This window comes from Eleutherodactylus coqui, chromosome 3 (assembly GCF_035609145.1).
Source record: "Eleutherodactylus coqui strain aEleCoq1 chromosome 3, aEleCoq1.hap1, whole genome shotgun sequence".
In the NCBI taxonomy this organism is placed as follows: Eukaryota; Metazoa; Chordata; class Amphibia; order Anura; family Eleutherodactylidae; genus Eleutherodactylus; species Eleutherodactylus coqui.
Window position 1 is genome coordinate 173,877,243 of NC_089839.1, and position 19,989 is coordinate 173,897,231.

General features: G+C 43.7%; 1 protein-coding gene across 3 annotated transcripts in view; it reads right to left on the reverse strand.

Moving 5' to 3' along the window:
* Positions 1-19,989, reverse strand: part of ARHGEF3 (Rho guanine nucleotide exchange factor 3) — a 317,749-nt gene that overhangs the window by 42,567 nt on the left and 255,193 nt on the right. Inside the window, exon 1 of one of the 3 annotated variants that reach the window (XM_066596558.1) lies at positions 2,324-2,612. The exons of the other annotated variants lie outside the window; for them this stretch is intronic. Within the exon in view, the coding sequence (XP_066452655.1) occupies positions 2,324-2,413 (90 nt within the window). The 5' untranslated portion in view covers positions 2,414-2,612. Of the gene's footprint in view, positions 1-2,323; positions 2,613-19,989 lie in introns of those variants that run through there. 3 annotated transcript variants of the gene reach the window in all.

Genomic DNA, 19,989 nt, shown 5'->3' on the forward strand with positions numbered 1-19,989 from the left:
CAAAAAGGCAGGGACGCAATGCACAATAAAACCCCATTCAGAGGTATGGAACTAATTTCTACAGCTTCTAAAGCTTGGGTTAATGAAAAAGTACAATCCGTTATTAAAGACGCTGTGCTATGGCTGAACGTTATCCCCTATCCACAGAAAAGGGGATCATGTTCAGATGTTCAGATCTTCAGGGTTAACCCCCAGAAGTACTTTACACTATACACCAACAGTCATCACCATTGTCCTAATGATTCAATATAGTGACAATCACTATTTTCATTAGTGATCACCATATACAAACGTGTGAATAATCATTATATATTATCGCCATAGCAGTGATTACAAGTTTCTTATGTATAGAGGAGATAATGCAGACTTCAACAAGAGAGAGCAGTTTATACAGTACTGTGCAAAAGTTTTAGGCAGGTGTGGAAAAAGTGTTGGAAAGTGAAATTTTCCTCAAAAATACAAAACATCTAAGTGGCTCCTCCAAATATATTCTGAAGAAGGCCAACGACCCCAAGCATGCAGTCAATGTCATTAACAGCTATCTTCAGTGTAAAGAAGTCTTGGAAGTGTTGATATGGCCCCTACGAAGCCCTGATTTCATCATCATCTAGTCTATCTGGGATTACATGAACAGACAGAAGGATTTGAGCAAGATGTTTGGAACAACCTCTCTACCGAGTTCCTTCAAAAACTGTGTGCAAGTGTACCTACCGTAGAAGAACTGATGCTCTTTTGGAGGTAAAGGGTGGTGTCACCAAATATTGATTTGATTTAGATTCCTCTTTTATTCATTCAATTTACATTTTGATATTTGACCACAAAACTCAACAACATTTCTGTTTCTGAAAACATTCTTACTTTGCGTCATTTTCCACACCTGCCTAAAACTTCTGCACAGTGCTGTATATGACACTATATGCAAAGGCATAAAAAGATTGTCACTTACTAGAGCATTAAAGGATGAATTAATTATACAAGTTTGCTTCTAAGAGTCAAAAGAAGTGGGAATTCTCTGTCTTGACAGGTAAAGCTTCATAACAGATGTGCCCAGACAGGTCTCTTAGAAAATGTTCTGTTTTGCAGTCTCGCCTGAGTGACACTTTACTGGTGTCCATTACCTTTTCAGCTAACTCACAGTGAAGTTTAACACTTTCATCACCAGCTGAATGCACACAATGCAAATGCTTTCTGCACATTTTCCAAGCTACAATCTACGTGCAAAACATACAGGATGCAGTCAAAAAGACTGATGCAGCGCTATAGCTCATTACTGGTGTCCTATATTGAAATAACCATAGCATACTTTAATAAGAAATCATGGATGCACTATGCAATGGTATGGTACATGGGCCCCTGGGGTCCACGGAACATGGATTTAAATTTTGTGTTGTGGCTCCTGTAAGAGAGATTGCAAAGTTGAAGAGTAGCATGTGAGAAGAAGAAATCTGCCTAAAGTGTCTCTTTAAGTCCCATTAAGGACTGCTGCTATGACTGAAGTAAAGCCTACTGGAGGTGGCCTCCTTCTACTATGATAGCGGCAGATCATCCATGAAGTCATCCACCGCCATTCGCAGGAGATTCAGGTACCGATCCGCATTGAGAATGAAATGAACATGGGTCTAACGATGGCTCCATGCATGTATCGTAGTAGGAGGCCACTTCCAGTATGCTTTCCTTACTTCAATCATAGCAGCGGTCCCACAGGACTTAGATTAGATTCCTGCTTCTCACATGCTACTCTTTAACGTTGCAATTGGGTTTTACTCTCTTACAGGGGCCACAGCACAAAATTGAATTCCATGTTATGGGGCCCCCAGAGTCCTGTGCACCATACCATCCATACCTTCCTATTCAAGTATGCTACTGTTATATCAATTTAGGACACCAGTAATGAGATATAAGGCTGGATGACACTTTTTGACTTCACCCAGTGTTTATTTGTATTGTTACAATGTGTTGATATTTACTATTTGTGCATTGCTACTTTGTATCCATAGTAAAACAGATTCAAAGCAGACTATGAAAGGCATAAAGCAATGTGACAGAGGGGTACAGATATTGTAATAATGGCTACAAAACCAAACTTTGCTATTCAGCACAGATTTTCCAATGAGGGCTTCAGACACAGACTTACAACCTGCAAAGGGAATTTGAATCTAAACACTAATGAAGAGAACCAGACAGGCTGGACAGCATCCAACATAGTATGCAGTGTGTAAGTCTCATTCATTTCCCTTCTCTGGGGTCATATTCTCAGTATAAGACTTCATGAGAGCACAAAGACACATCACCAAAGAAGACCCTCATCATCCATCCCACTTACCTCAATGCTCTTGGTGGTTGCACTCTTGACTTCCAGAGTTAAATTGACCCTCTTGACAGTGAGATAAAAGGGATAATCCTTAGCCACCATTGTGGCTTTCGGTTTAGTCGTTTGGGTGGTCACAGTGGATTAGAAGTGTAAAACTAATGCGTAAAAGCGCAGTCTCTCAGCTCCACAACGCCGGATCAGCTGGGAGACGGTGCAAAATCCAGTTGTGATCTTTCCTTGAGTGCATTACACTGACTGCTGAGCCTGACTAACACAGGGGAGGGAGCAGGGAAAGCTTATGGTGTCAGCACTGGAAACACTACACCACATCATTAGAGAGATCCCTCCTCTCTGCTGTATGGGAGGAAGTGACTGCACATTACTGAACCTGCTGCTCTGCTTATTATAGTCTGCAGGAAATAATACACAGGCTGCACTGACCCAGCACTGAGAGCATCAGTCTCCTCTCACCTGAGGACTGCAACCCTCTCTCTCCCAAACATCCATTCCAGCTCTCTAATTGCTCTATAGTCTATGTATGTTTCTCTCAGATTGCCTGTCTCTTTAACCCACTTCCTCCCATGCGCTCTAATTCTGTGTCAGCTCTCTATATCCCTCTTTTTTCTGTCCCTCTCTATAAGTCTTTCTCATTGTTCTCTACATCGCTGTGTGTGTCTCTTCTCTCATACTGCTCTCTACGTCTGTGTCATCTCTATATCCTCCTTTTTTCTCTGTCCCTTCCTTTAAATCTGTTTCTGTCTCTCTTAGGGCTCACTCACATCTGTGTAGGTTGTCTGCGTATTACACCTGTAATACACAGAACGTAGCAACATGATAAGTGAGTAACGTAACGGCATTCAATACGCACCAAAATGGGGCATGCTGCGTTTCAGTTCACCCACGTAATGGCCCAATGGTCTGAATGGTCCAATATAAAATCAACGGGATTTTAGCGCTGCACATTACAAGTGCAACAAATATGTGTGTAGTACACAGCCTAAATATGCCCCTGTGAGTGAGCCCTTACACACTCTCATTGCACACTCTCTCTCTGCTTGCCTGTCTCTTCCCCTCTCTATTCATCTCATTACTCCTTTTTCTATCTGTGCCTCACTAGTAAGCGCTTTCTTATTGCTCTCTATCCCTTGCTCTGTATCTCTTCTCTCTTACTGCTCATCTCTCTCTTCTGTTTGCCTATCTTTCCCCTTCTTTCATTGCTCTCTACTGGTCTCATCTCTCTATATATCCCTCCTTTTTTCTCTGTCCCTCCCTATCAGGCTCTCGCATTGCTCGCTACTTCTATGTCATCTCTCTAAATTTTCTTATTTTTTCACTATCCTCCATAAGTCTCTCTCTTTGATCTCTAGATACCTCTCTCTGACTGCCTTTCACCCTCTCATTATCATACTATTTCCCTGTCCCGTCCCCGCTCTCTCTGCTTCTATCTCATCACCTGTTTTAGGTCTGCCCCGTCAATGGTCTCCCTCTGATTGCTCTCTATATACATCAACGTCTCTCTTCCTCTTTCTCATTGCTCATTCTCAGTTTGCCTGTCTCTCTCCTCTCTCATTGCTCTTCTGTGTAATCTCTACCCTTCTTTCCATTTTCTCTCTCTGTCCCTTTTTATGGTTTCTCTTTCTTATGGCTCTCTATATACCCCTCTTTTTGTCTCTTCCCCTTTCTTATTACTCTCTAATTCTACCTTATCCTAATGCATTTCCCTTTCATTGCTCTCTATATACTTTTCTCTCTGCCATGCCTCTCTCACCTCTCTCTAAAGGCGCTTTTACACAGGACAACTATCGGGCCTTAAAGTGCCCGACAGCCGTCCCAGCAATGATTGCCCCTGTGTTCCTGAGGATCATCGCTCAGTGAATGGAGGCGGAGTGGACCGGGATCGCTCCACCCGCCTCCTCCATTCACAGTCAATTGGCAATCGTTCATAGATAAACGACTCCCTGTTTAGACAGAATGACACAGTGCAGACTCGTGAAGATTTTTGGGTCAGCATGAAAGATCCAATTAGTAATTTATCGCTGATCGTTCTTTCACTGCACACGTTTACACCTAACAATTATTGGGCAAACCGCTTGATCTAACGAGCAATTTACATGATAATTGTGCTGAGTAAAAAGGCCTTAAGGGTCCTTCTACAAGGGCAGATAAAGTGTTAAAATAATCAGTTGTCACGAGTGTTTTAGACAATCCCCAGACTGGCATTTATACAGTACAATCTGTCTTGGTTACCCTGTCTCTTCACTGCTTTCTATCTCCTCTCTCTCTACACTTCTGTTTGCCTGTCTCCTCCTCTGTATTTTCCTTTGTAGTCATACATATGAATACCGGCATTATTACTCAACGGTAGAGCATTTGTAGGCAGAATTAAAGGCAACAAAAATATTGTTGCTCACATCCCCAATCTTGAAGCTTTGTAGGTTCTTCTTAATACAATAATTCAATGAAATGCTTAATTTAAGCATTTCCCAGCTGGGGAGGTTTTCCACTTCCCCTTTTGATTTCCATTGGTGACGAAATGGCCCTAGGAAAACCCACACAGTTTCTCTATTACATAAGTCTATGACATGTCAAGATATTATCCAACCGAAAGGTACATGAGTCATTGTAATGCAGCATGTATAGTGTGGGTGACCTGCAGATCTTTTATTTTAACCCTCTGTTGGCTTTTGATGGAGGCACTTATTTGGAAGTACCGCAGCCTCAAGAGTCACCATCAGTGTGTCTGAAAAGGGTACATTCACTCATTGCTGATTTGCTGCGGATTTCGTTGCAGATTTGGGGGCAGATCTACAGCAGATTTCACCCTTTCAATGTAATTCAAACTGAAGGAGTGGAATCAGCAACATGTGAACAGATCCAACAGGGCAGAAGCTCTGTGCTTGGACTGATCATTTTTTACATGCACTATATAAGGGAATGACCACATGAGTTGCATCTAATGCAGACATTTCGCAATGGAAAATCCTCAGTGCATCTACTGGAAACCTGCAGTAGCAAAAAGAACGAACCAAATGTAGTTCTTGCCGTGGGTTTAGTTGCATAATTTGTGGATTTAGCACAGATTTTATCAATAACAATATGTCGTTCAGCTGACAGCTATGCTTCCCAACCATCACATGCACGCTTGGAAACAATGGATCAGGCATGTAGAAATCCAACATGCCCAATCTTTCTTTCCCCTGACATCTGCTTACACAAGTGAAAGAGTATTAAGGGTCCTTTTACACCAGAAGCGCTCCAGTGCTCTGGACACTAGCCTCCATTCACAGATGAATGACTGCCCTTTACACAGGCCAAACGTCGTTTAATTTTTATGCCTGCACAAACTAAATAAACAAATGGATTATCATTCGCCATTCAGTTACTGCCGGCATTTACACTAAATTATCGGTTCACATTCCTGCGATCCAGCAAGAATCTGAACAATTATCGTTCAGTGTAAAAGGGCCCTTAGTTACGTTAATGAGATAAGTGACTAAACCTGAAATAGTGGTTGTACTACCATTATACCCATTAAAAGGTCACAAATCTCCAATATCCCCCTCAGCGAGAGACCAATAGAGTTGTAAATAACAATTCGGCATGCTCAGGGGTAGGGGGTCTATAGTAATTAGAGTTTTTGTAATTCACAAATCCAATTTACAAAGCTTAAGGCTTTGTATCTGCATGTTGGGCATGTTATAGCTATATTTTGGCAATATCTGTAATTAACGGGTCCTTTTCCTGATGATGGGATGCAACAGTTGGATTCCCAGTGGTGCTCCGGGGCCTGGAAACAAAGGTCTTGTTCAGAGAGGGGCTATGAATATATTTGGCAAAAATACTAATTCTTTCTTATGTTTGTACATTTTCATTGACATTACGATTAGAGATGAGCGAATATACTCGTTTCGAGTAATTACTTGATCGAGCACCGTGATTTTCGAGTACTTCCGTACTCGGGTGAAAAGATTCGGGGGGCGGCGTGGCGGAGTGAGGGGTAGCAGCAGGGAACAGGGGGGAGCCCTCTCTCCCTCTACCCCCCACTACCCCCCACTCACCCACGGCGCCCCCCGAAGTACTCGAAAATCGCGGTGCTCGAGTGAAAAAGGGGCGTGGCCGAGTAGGTTCACTCATCTCTAATTACGATTCTTCAATTGAAAAAAAAAATCCTAATATCTCCATTGCTATGGAGTATGTTGATGCCAAGTAAAGCTTTGTTCACACTACAGTTTTTCACTTTTTCTTAGCGATTCTAGTATTTTTCATAGCAGGGATAGTATCATCTGCAGAGCTATTCTTATTGTTTAAAATATCACAGCCCTGGCGGACTCCATTCTCAGGCAGTTGGATCCTGTCTGCTGCATTTGACACTGTCGACCATAATTTCCTTCTCACTATGCTCCACTCTATTGGTCTAAAGGATACTGCTCTCTCCTGGTTCTCTTCCTACCTCTCTGATCGCTCTTTCAGTGTTTCCTTTGCTGGTTCTATCTCTGCTCCACTCCCTCTTGCTGTCGGGGTACCCCAGGGCTCGGTCCTTGGTCCCCTTCTTTTCTCTATCTATACTGCCCCAACTGGACAAACCATCCACAAATTTGGCCTCCAATACCATCTCTACGCTGATGACACCCAACTATACACCTCCTCTCGTGAGATCTCTGGACCATTCCTCCAAAATATCACCGACTGTCTGTCCGCTGTCTCTAACACTATGTCCTCCCTTTTTCTCAAACTAAACCTCTCTAAAACGGACCTCCTTGTCTTTCCACCTTCTAACCGACCTCACCTCAACATCTCCATTCCAGTGTCTGGCACCATCATAACCCCCAGACGGCATGCCCGATGCCTTGGGGTCACACTGGACTCTGACCTCTCCTTTGCCCCCCATATCCAATCTCTGGCCAAACATGCCACATGCACCTCAGAAATATTGCTAAAATACGTCCATTCCTAACCATGGACACGCTAAAGACGCTCGTGGTTGCCCTCATCCACTCCCGGCTTGACTACTGCAACTCACTACTCATTGGCCTCCCCCGCACTAGACTCGCTCCGCTCCAATCCATACTAAATGCAGCAGCTAGACTCATTTTTCTATCCAGTCGTTATTCAGACGCCTCTGCATTATGCCAGTCGCTGCATTGGCTGCCCATCCACTGCAGAACTAAATTTAAACTCCTCTACCTCACTCACAAAGCTCTGCATGGCGCTGCGCCACCATACATCGCCTCCCTACTGTCAGTATACCACCCAGCGCGCTCACTCCGATCAGCTAACACCCTCAGACTAAACACCCCTGTAATACGAACCTCACATGCTCGCCTCCAGGACTTCACCAGAGCAGCACCCATCCTCTGGAATGCTCTACCCCAAGGCATCCGGACAATTCCCGATGCACGAAATTTCAGACGTGCCTTAAAAACGCACCTCTTCAGGGAAGCATACCTCCTGACCTAGTCCCTTGCCCCTCCCTATGGTGCCCCACCCTGTTTGCCTTCTGATAAATGATCTGTACATAAAATTTCCTATTGCCTGTGTTCCCCAACCCCTGCACCTCCTGTACCACCCTCAACCCATTTGTGTCTAACCCAATGTATCTCACATTGTAATTGTTGCAACTGTTATATTGTTTTGCATTTATCCATGCCTGAAAGCGCTGCGGAATAAGTTGGCGCTATACAAATAAAAATTATTATTATTATCCATGAAGATTAGTTGGGATCTGTTTTAAGAAGGATCCCTCACAGCTCTGTTATACATGGAAGTATGATGCTGGTGTGATCAGAGCCCTGATCTTATAGTTTATCACTTCTTTTAACACACAATTTGTATTTACACAATAGCAAGTTTTGTCTTCAGATCCTTTGAGAATATTGGGAAATCCTGCTGCTATGTTGGTACCAACACTCTACACAATGTTGTATACTATCCCTGACATCAGTCATTACATTCAGATAACCCATTTGTGTGAAGTCTGGACAGAGATTGACATACAACTTGCTATTACAGCAAAGGTCAACATGTTATTTGCAAGTGTAATTATCATCACCGCATTTTAAGTATTACACCTACAAATCGTACACATACCTGTGATAAGCAAACACAGCAGCAGTTACACAAAGGTCAGCAACCCCAATTCTCAGGATTTCTTGCTAAGAAAGTGATCTAAACTTGTTCAACAAATTGCAATTAATTTACATGGCTTTACATGGGACAATTATCATCTGGATAGTCGCTCTACAGAAGGAATGTAAGGGACAGTTGTTCCATGTAAACATGGCCACCAACCGAGTGATGAGTGAGAAATCCTTAACTAGTTGCTAGTCATTTTGTTTTAGCTCACCTAAAAAAATTACCGGTTGATTAATTATCATGTGGTGTAAACAGGTAATTGTTGTCTTTCAATGATTAGCCAACAACTTTGCAGGGAGGTGTGCGCTTGTGAAGTGTTCACCTCCCACCGATTGGCCTTTTTTGAACATTTTGCCCTTTTACTTAATGCTCATTGGTTCCAAAAAACACATAAGTGTGTGTGAGTGATCCTTGACTGAACAGTCCCAGCTGGTCTTTGAAAGAACACTTACTTAAAGGGGTTCTGTCAGAAAAAAAAACCTGTGCCCTATGGGGCCGGTCACCGGGAACCTGCTATTCTTCTCCTCTCCCTTCGGCAGCCATCCGATCGCAGAGCAGAAGCTGGCAAAGTGCCAGCTTCTGCCTCTGCTCCGACCACTGCTGGACGGCAAGTCCTGCCACCCAGGTCAGTGGTTGACGTGTCATAAGTGACGCGTCGCCCACTGATTGGCCTGGCCCCCTTTCCCGATGCGCTTGCAAACTTGCCGTCGACTCTCCGTGGACGGCAGAGGTTAGGCATGGCCAGATTAGCGGGAGTACGCAGGAGCCGCTGGGAGATGACCCCTCACACGGCACCTAAAAAGCAGAGGGACCAAGTACAACGGGATTAGGCGAGTTTGTTTTGCTTTATATTTTCTCTTTCTACAGGTTAGGGTGCATTCAGACGACCGCATATCGGCTGGGTTTTCACGCCCAGCCGATATACGGCTTCTCTCTCTGCAGGGGGAGGAGGCTGGAAGAGCCGGGAGCAGTGCTCTGAGCTCCTGCCTCCTCTCTGCCTCCTCTCCACCCCCTTTCCGCCCCTCTGCACTATTTGCAATGAGAGGGGGCGGAAGGGGGTGGGGCTAAGTTACGGGAATTAGCCTCGCCCCGTCCCGCCTCTCCTCATTGAAAATATTGCAAGGGGGTGGAGAGGAGGCAGAGAGGGGGCAGGAGCTCAGAGCACTGAGAGGTCTTGTGTGCGTAATACGCAATGAATAGATCCCATTGATTTCAATAGGTTCACTCACATGAGCGTATTTTTTTGCACAATGTACAATCGAGTGAAAAAATATATGCATGACCTTGTTGGGGCATATTACACAGTGCAATAAGCCATTGAAGTGAATGGGTGGGCACAAATACATAGGGAATACGCAGGAAACCTGCTTATTTGCACACCATTACAATAAGCCTGTCTACCTTCTTTTTGCATGCGCAGATATGCAGTGTATTTGTATACTTAAAAACACGTCAGAGCAGGCAAAAAATGCAGGTGTATGCGCCTTTTGGTTGTGCAAATACATATCGCATTTGCACGACTGAAATGCACTTCTGTCCATGGAAATGAGCCCCAATAGTGACCCATATAGTAGCCCCAGTAGTAAAAGTGACCCCCACAGTGGCCTCAGTAGTAATAGTGGCTCCTTACAGTAGTAAGCGACCCCCATAGTGGCCCTAGTAGTAACAGTGTCCCCTATATTGGCCCAAGTAGTAATAGTGACCACCATAGTAGTCCCAGGGATGCTGCCCAGCCAGAGGCCAATAGAAACCCTCCCATTGGGTCAGGAATAGGTAATCTGGACTCATGAATGTTATCTTTCTGTCTACTGGAGAAACCTTTGCTATTTGTCATGCAGAAATAACAGTCAGTATGGTGGTCTTTTTTTGTCCTCGTCATACCATCGGAATGGCGAATGGCGTTCTACTCTTGCCTGTCAGCCACTGTGTGAGAGGAGTGTCACATGACACACATATGTTGTGTGCTGCCACTTCTTATCTTGGTCACCAAGCTTTATTCCCAAATACTTGTGATAGGCCCACTTTACCAAGAATGTAATTTTCCTCCGCTGTGTCTTTGTTGTGAACTGTCCGCAGACATAGTAGAAATTGTCTGGGTTGTTCAGACATCCGTGCTGCTCAGCTATATTGTTATTAGATTTTGAAAAAATAGTCCCAGTCCAAGCAATGACCTGTAAAACACAGTTCATCAATTACAACTTACTCGTGGATGATCCATAGTGTTTCCGCCATGTGGAAACATACCCTATATGTTACATAAACCTATCCTTATAGTGTTCAGTCAGCACTTGATGTGTAACAGTGATTGCCAAATAGTTGCACAATCACTTGTTATTGCCTTTATTAAGCGAGGTTAATGGTGAGCCAACTGGATTAATTGTATAGGCATATTTCCAAAAAATAAACTACAATGGCAATTGGATTACATTATTCCCCATAATTGGAAAACCTTATGTGGCAGAAAAAAAACCAGATATCATATCTGAATTCAGCGCACTAAAGTTACTATAAGCCATCTATCTGCTTATCTGTTACAAAAATTGTCAAAGATGTGTTTAGCATGACTCCTCCACTCCCAAATCTGTTTATTGCAGCCTGCGTTCTGTATATGGAGCAGCAGACACAAGCCGTCATAAAACAACACGCCTATTGAAGGGAAAGCTAACGGAAATGAGATTTTCCATAGGCTTCACTGCTCTATTATGATAATCGCTCCTGGTTATAAAAGCAGTAGTCAAGTAACTGCTGTCCTATAAAATAGACATATATGGTCTACTATACAGTGATCACACTTATAGGGATCCTCCCTATGGGTACCTGAAAGACCATTACTGCTCTCTTGCATGTTCTGTAAATCTAGCCTTATTTTAGGATGAACTTGATTTGGATGATGCAGAACAGAATGTTTTTGTGACCATGTGATGATAAATATTATGTAATGAGCCTTTACTGAAATGGGAGTCACAAGATCTGGGACATTCAGTTGTTTACTGCTCTTCCCATTGCCGAGGGTTGCATTCATTAATTACATTGAATTACCTTTTCACATTGCAGCAGTTCTGCTCCCGGCAGAGACCGTTCATGTGATTTTCTGTATAGTACAACGCAAGAGACAATCACTGGGAGTATTGATCAGTGATTCCAATGCTGCGAGCAATGGGGAAGAACAAGTGTCACATTGTAAGGCCAGTTTCAGACGAGCCATACTTAGTGGTATACAAGGGCAGGTATAGACGCTACAACACGCATAATGCAGACGGGGAAATCATTATACGGAGGAGTATTGCACATGTGCAATATACTGATGAACAACCACTCACATTATTATACTTGCACATAGATAAGACAAAGAATGCAAAGTCCTACCAATACAAGTAGAGCACCATTCACACTTTCAACTAATTAGTAATCCCCGCGGGTTGTCCTGCACCACAAAAGTAAACCACATTGGTTCTGACACCCTGGACTCCCCCAGCATTTATAGCCAGACTGCTTGCTGCAAAAATAATCATAAATATGAGGTATTAGTTAATATTTCGGCCAAAATATGAAAGCTCACAACCCACGTCAAGGGTCCTCATTTTTGCGAATCCCTAAACTAACATTGCAAAGTTACAGAAAAAGAATGCATCAATTCAAAAGTCACAGAAGGCAGCAAAAAAAATCATATACGGATATAAAATACAAGGGCAGGTCATGCCTTTGCTGTGATTGCCGATCGTTCGTGTAAAAAAAAAAAATGCAGCATGATCGATTTTTGTCCATATTTGTGAACCAAAACCACCCATCAAAGTCTATGAGATCACCTAAAAACACAGCAAATATGTGTAATCACTGTTATGTTTTATATATATATATATATATATATATATATATATTTTTTTTTTTTTTTTTTTTAAACATGTTGCAAGGAGACTGTGAAAACAAAAGTGACATCAATTGGGCCTCATTGTGGGGTTTTTCTTGAGAAGCTTGAAATACGCAATGAATAGGAATGTAATACATATGTAAAAACCTAGACACACATCAAAAGTGCATGCTACACACAAATACACAGCCAGTAAAAATGAGGCACTTGCCCAAGTGAATGAACCCTTTAGGCTACCTACATGGGCGAGCACAATATTGAGAAACTAGACCCAATATCGCGCTTGCCAGTGTGCTTTTTCATGCCGACGCGAGGCTATTTTATTTAAAAAATGCCTCCCATCACTTCTGTGAAGTAGCGATCTTCTGGGTAGGCTTTCAGCCACGTTAGAGGACTGGCAACGGTTACCCATTGTTTTCAATGGGAAACCTCGCATCGCACTTGCGTGCACATCGCATGTCATGCAATGTGTTTTACAGTCCCATTGAAAATGATGGGCGATGCATTTAAGTAACACGAAAAGATAGGACATGCAGCGTTTTTTTTTCTCGCACCGCGATGTATATGGACATCTCAGTCAATCACGGCACCAACTGCGATGGCCTGTGTTATGCTGTTTCCGTAACTCACATAGAAGTGAATGGGAGTTACAGAAACAGTGTAGCACAGCGAGCTACACTGTTTCTGCTGCTTCCAAGTTACGAAAGCAGCATAGTTCTCTGTGGTCTGCTGTTTATGTAACTCCTATTCACTTCTATAGGAGGTCTAAGACTAATGACCCATTTACACATATCGATTATGGTTAATTATTTGTGCACTTATCGTTATCACTGACTTTCAATCACTGGATCGCTCACTTCTTGTAAGGTGTAAATGCTACCCACAAAGAAGGTGAAGCGCTGAGCGAGAAGCCCGTGATCCAGCGACAAGTCTTTCAGTGTAAACGCTCTGCATGAACGCTAATGACCTTAGCCGTGACGTCAGCGCTCATGAAGTCGTTTAAACGACTGACGGCCTGTGTTAAAGGGACATTAGCATCATACATGCTAATGATATCTGCAGCGTCAGGAGTTGTCATCTGTGAGCTACCACTGTACAGGTTGTGCTGGGTAAGTTATTTACTCATTTGATAACTTCTAATTTTCTGTGCTCACACAGCTTTTCTAAGGCATAAACATTATGGAGTGATCAGAGGGATTTAGAGCTGGAACGCACAATAGCAGGAAAATCCTTTCAGTTATGAAAGCAATGAAAATTCCAGAGGAAAGTATGGACTTTTAAGCAGAAATGAATTTTGCCTCTGGGGAAAGCAGTAGAAAGCAGAGGTTCACTTCTTCTACAGCTTCACTTTACTTTACAACTTGTCAGCCAAGATATTTTACTTTTGCTCTGGGCAATAATAAAGAACCTGTAATTTAACCCAAACATTTTCAGACGTGATTAAAACTCCAGGTCAGAAAACGGTTAAAGCTTAGATCATTGTGGAAGAAAGATGTAAACGTTTCCTGAACCAGTCTCTATGAAGTTATATGTTCCACTGGAGCTCCTGCGCTGGTGAGTTTTAGGTGCAGAACATCATCCATGCCAGAACTTTTTTTTTTAACAGAAAAGTCTAAGTGCAGAGAACTGGCTGGAAACAGGAAAGGAAAAAGTCCTTCTTAAAGGAACAGTCCTTGCAAAACTGATACACTGTGTTATGTCTTTTCTCTATCTACACAGCCCCTATTGGACAAACCATCAGGAGATTTTGCCTCCAATACCACCTGTATGCTGATGACACCCATCTATACACCTCTTCCCGTGACATCTCTGCACCTTTACTCCAAAACATCACTAATAGAGATGAGCGAACGTACTCGGTAAGGGCGATTTCGCAATCGAGCACCGCGATTTTCGAGTACTTCACTACTCGGGTGAAAAGTACTCGGGTGCGCTGTGGGTGAGCGGGGGGTTGCAGCGGGGAGTGGGGGGGAGAGGGAGAGAGAGAGGGCTCCCCCCTGTTCCCCGCTGCTACCCCCCACTCCCCTCTGCAACCCCCCGCCCCACAGCGCACCCGAGTACTTTTCACCCGAGTAGTGAAGTACTCGAAAATCGCGGTGCTCGATTGCGAAATCGCCCTTACCGAGTACATTCGCTCATCTCTAATCACTAACTGTCTGTCCGCTGTCTCTAACACCATGTCCTTTCTCTACCTAAAACTAAACCTCTCTAAAACTGACCTGCTGGTATTTCCACCCTCCACTAACCGACCTCCTCCTGACATCTCCATCTCAGTGTGTGGCGCCACCATAACTCCTAGACAACATGCCCGCTGCCTTGGAGTCATATTTGATTCTGATCTCTCTTTTACCCCCTACATCCAATCTCTGGCCCGAACATGTCAGCTGCACCTCAAGAACATCGCAAGAATCCGTTCTTTTCTCACTGTGGACACACTAAAAACGCTTACTGTTGCCCTCATCCACTCCCGGCTCGATTATTGCAACTCATTGCTGATCGGCCTCGCCTGCACCAGACTCTACCCTCTCCAATCCATCCTGAATGCGGCAGCCAGGCTCATCTTCCTGTCCAGCCGCTACTCGGACGCCTCTGCCCTGTGTCGGTCACTGCACTGGCTGCCCGTTAAATACAGAATTCAATTTAAACTTGCCACCTTCATCCACAAAGCCCTCCACAGTGCAGCGCCCCCCTATATCGCCTCCCTCATCTCAATCCATCAACCAGCCCGGGCTCTCCGCTCTGCTAACGAAACCAGATTGAGCACCCCTTTAATTCGAACTTCTCATTCCCGCCTCCAAGACTTCTCCAGAGCAGCACCGGTCCTCTGGAACGCACTACCAAAGGCTACCCGAGCAATCCAGGACTCGCAGAACTTCAGGCGTGCTCTAAAAACGCACCTCTTCAGGGAGGCATAGCGAATTCCCTGAACAAACCCCTCTGTACTCCGCCTGATAACATGCTTCCTGACCTACTGACTGCAATCCCTGCTAGCCATCATAAACCGCTCCTGCAGTCATACTGTTTCTGCCGTCACACGGCTAAATGTCTGACCATTGTCTATGTGTATATCACCCCTCACTCTCCACCTCGCCATACCGTGCACATCTCCAGCCCCTTTACCTTCTGTATCACCCCATTACTTGTAGTATGTAAGCTCGTTGGAGCAGGACCCCCACCCCTATTGTTTCCATCAATTGATTACTTTGTAACCGTGGTTCTGTAATGTTTGTACTTTTGTCTTTCTGTATCCCGTCTATGTAAGCGCTGCAGAATATGTTGGCGCTATACAAATAAAGTTTATTATTATTATTATTATTATGCCCAGTCCAGGTCCTATGGGGTAGTGCATGACTTCTATGCTTTGCATCCCTGTGTGCAAATACACCCTCAGTCCAGGAAAACTGTGCCATCTACTGGAAGGTAGCTAGCCTATAAGTCTATGCCCTTACCTTTAACAGGCCTTGCAGCATGACTACCTCTACTTAGTGCTGTCCACAAGGAGAAACAGTACCCCCTTCTAGACTTGAATCCATGAGTCACATTCCGCCCTCTCAAGCGTCACACTTGGCACAACCGTGTTTAGCCTGGGGTGTGCCTTTAAGAAGTGTTCCTGTAATACAATAGTTGTTCTAGGCTCCACTTCCGAAACACTCATAATATCAAACTGTGCCGTCTGTTTGGATGCCAGTAGCTAGATGCTCCTGGTGGTGAAGAGCACTTGTATAATACTGATTAAAAAGGAAATATCAAAAGTAATCTATGAGCCTGTTTATTATACATGACTAATGTGATAAAAAGTTTTATAATTACATGTTTCTCAATAACTGTGCTTGAAGTTACCCAGCATTATTGTGCAAATCACTTATTAGATGAAAATTGTGCCATGTGAATGCATGCAGGCAAAGATCAATCAGCGAAAAATTGCTGATCGGAACTTTTATGCAGACCATAAACCATTGTTAGCTTGCCACTGCATCGTTCTATGTAAACAGGCAGTCATAAAGATTTCAAATATAGTACTTGTCCTTGTAGGATCTATATCTGCTTTTGGCTCCAAAACTGCATGCTGTCCATATTTGTGCTTTTCTGAGGCAGTAAGTGTTGTCATAAGGTCATAGAAGTTGATTCCACTCATTAGAGGGTATTAAATAATTAGTTGTATCTTCTTTTGTATGGAGCGTACGTGATTAACCTGATTCTGCTAGTTGTAGTTTGACATGAGCAGTGGCACTAGTTTGGCAAAGGACTGCAAATGTTGCCCGATGTGGGTCGCCAATGGTAAATATCACGTTTAACATCATGTGATTCATTTTTACTGAAATATAATCAGGTACCAGACATGAAATAAAGCAATAATTACTCACCTTCTAGAGACCACACATGATGATATAGGAGACTAATTTTGAAACTTAGTTACCTAACATTAGGACAGTTCTTGCAACAGCTTTGGCTGGCATATGTACTGGCAGAGAATGTAAGAATTATATATATATATTCCTTTCTTCTGAAAAGGGCTGTTTTGGCAGCAAGCTCATGGAATATTGCATATCCCAATACAGAGATGTGACCACTGTAGCTAATCACCAGCTGAAGCAGCCCAGTGACTGACTGCAGTGTTAACATGTATCTGCAGCAGGAACCAGAGAGTGACTGTGGACTGTGCACTGTTGGAACGGACGCGAAAAAGGATCATGTGAACTGAGTACGCCTTAAAGGGGTTGTACCAAGATCTAATGTCATCCCCTATCCACAGAATGAGGGATAACTATGATCATAGGGGTCCAACCTCTGGGACCCCAACTGATACTAAGAATGTTCTGCTTCATCCACAGGTGGTGGTTGGGAACCCCGTTCTCAGGATCAGAGGGGGTCCCAGAAGTTAGACTCCCATAATCTGTACAAGCAGTCAACAATCTCTGATTGGTGCAGTCACTGAAATGAATGAAATGGAAGCATGAACATGTAACCTCTGCTCTTTTCATGCAGGGACCATCAGGGCCCCACATTCTCGGGATTGATGTGTGTTGCAGCATTTGGACCCCCACTAATCTTAAAGTCCTGTGGATAGGGCATAACTTTACATTTTGGTACAGCCCCTTTAATTTATGATTTAGACTCATTGTCAAAAAATAAATAAATTAAGCCCCTAGAGGAAGTTGTCATTTTGCTGCAAAAGTCGGCATGCAGTTACATTTCAGGCAGATATGTAAATGATCAGAGTTCTGGTGTTATTAGATGAACAGTCTTGCCACTTAAGGCCCTAAAAGTGGTTCCCCCATTGGTCTATAAAAGGCGCTCAGAGGCTCCTTTTGTGTAGTGACCTCTTCTTCTGCTTGTGTAGAGCTTGTTGACTACTAGACGCCTCTACGACGCAGAGAAGAGATTTCACCCGGTTACAAGAGTTTGAGAGGGGGTGCATCATTGGGATGTGAGAAGCTGGATGGTCGTATCAACAAATTGCCGCCACCGGGGCTGTTGTAACCAGATTGTTAGGAGGTATTGAGACCAATGGATGTGTGATGGCACACTAGCTGACCAGGCTCAGGATACCCTTCACAGACCACTAGTAGAGAAAATCGTCCAGCAAACACGGCAGCTCCAACTGTTTTATTGCCCGCTATCCAGAGACAGGTGGCTCCATCATTACAGCCCTGTGTCTGTCGGAACCATTTCCAGGTATGTGACTGAAGGACATTTGGTCTCATGGTGCCTATTATGTGTACTGCCTTTGACACCCGCATAACGTCACCTCCATTTGCAGTGGTGTTGTGAATGACGAAACTGGACTTCTAAGAAATAGAACCGGGTTGTCTCCAGTGACGAATCCAGGTTTAGTTTGGGCACTGACAACAGCTGTCTTTGTATCTGGAAACCTAGGGGTGAGCGGCACACTGCCCCCACTGCTGGTGTGATGGTCTGGGGGGTCATCGCATACAACAGTCGGTCCCTCCTTGTAGTGATACGAGTGACAATGACAGCTCAGCGATATGTTCAGAACGTCCTGCAGCCACATGTGTTCCTCTCATGGGTCTTCCGACAGGCATCTTCCAGCAGGATAATGCTCGGCCGCACACACAAGGAGGTCACAGGAATGTCCCCACAACATTGTCACACTTCTGTGGTTGCCCAGTTGCCAGATTTATAGAACATGTATGGGACCATCTGGGACACCAACTTTAACAGCCTACAAGTTTGCACGATCTAAAGGCTCAGTTACAACAAATGTAACCAGATATGCCACAGGATACCATACAGAACCTGCATGCCTCCATGCCCGCCCGTATCAGATCCTGCATCCAAGTTAGAGGTGGCCCCAACAGGGTACTAGAGCCTCCCTTCAAGTGTTCACTTTTCCACGTTTAATGATCCTTTCTCTCTGATATTGCAATCACTTACTATCAACATTACAATCACACATGGAACGTTTCATTCGATTCTGACAACTTCTACTAGATGCTTGATTTTTTACGAGTGTATACGATACTGAAAACTTCACGATTATTTTTTGCTTCTGAGAACCCCTTTAACAACAAGCCATGAAAACTGAGATACAAGTGCCAGGACGTGGGACTATTTAAGTACTAGATGTCTACAGAGCAGCTCCAATGGTGTTATATATTCTAACATGACAAGACCATAGGCTTCAATCACATTTGTACACAAAGCAGTAACATAGTACAGGCTTACATAGTGAATGTATATGGTCATCTGCTGACAGGCTATAGTAGGATTTTTTATTTCTTTTTGGAAAGGAAGCTTCACTGAGGCGGAGATTTCCTTTAAATGTAAACAGAAAACTTCTTGGCCCAACAACCCTGTTCTGCTTCAGGCCATGAGCCTTAAAGAAAACTCAGTGGCACTGCTGCTGCCTCTCCCATGCACACACCCTTGTAGTCCTCTATGTCATGCTAATTACTGACCATGGTGGTCTTGTCTTGGTGTGTCATTATGGCGTACACACCCTGATTAGAGCACGGTCAGACTTAAGATATTTTAAGCACTACAAACATTAAGGATTTTATTCGCTGCGGGATATGTTCTTGCATTAAATGGGCTAAAAATATAACAAGAACGGTATAACATGTCTAACCCGCTTCCTGCAGTGAAGATATGGATGTGAATAATATCATCCTCACTACTGTTCAGCCGACACACACTTCGTTCTAGTCTTTGTCCTTGAATTAAACTGCAAAATGACAAAAATAATAGAGTTTGAGGTTTTTGTCTGGAACCAGAGATACGTGGGCCACAACACAAGACTGCAAAAGAGCACTAGGCTTCAGGCACCACGAAAGCCTATGATTGACATGTCTCTTCTTCTGGATGTAGTAGGACAGAAAGTTTCATATTGTATTGTCTATTTGGGACCAGTTTGGCTTCATTAAACAATAGAGCTGTGTCTGTATTTTTGGGCAAACGTGGACTTTTAAGGGTGTTTTCATACAAGCGATGTTCCCATGTGAGTTCCGCCTGATTTTGACATGGACAGAACTCGCACAGAAAAATAAGCCATGCATTTAAATGGGCTCAGTCACACAAGCGATTTGTAACTCAGACTAATATTCCGAGCTTGAAAAATTACTGCCTATTTTGGGTTGATTCTTGTTCAAGAGTAGCCCTTTATTTTTTCCAGGAGCGTTAAAAAAAGGGATTGCACAGACGCCGTGCCAAAAGTGAC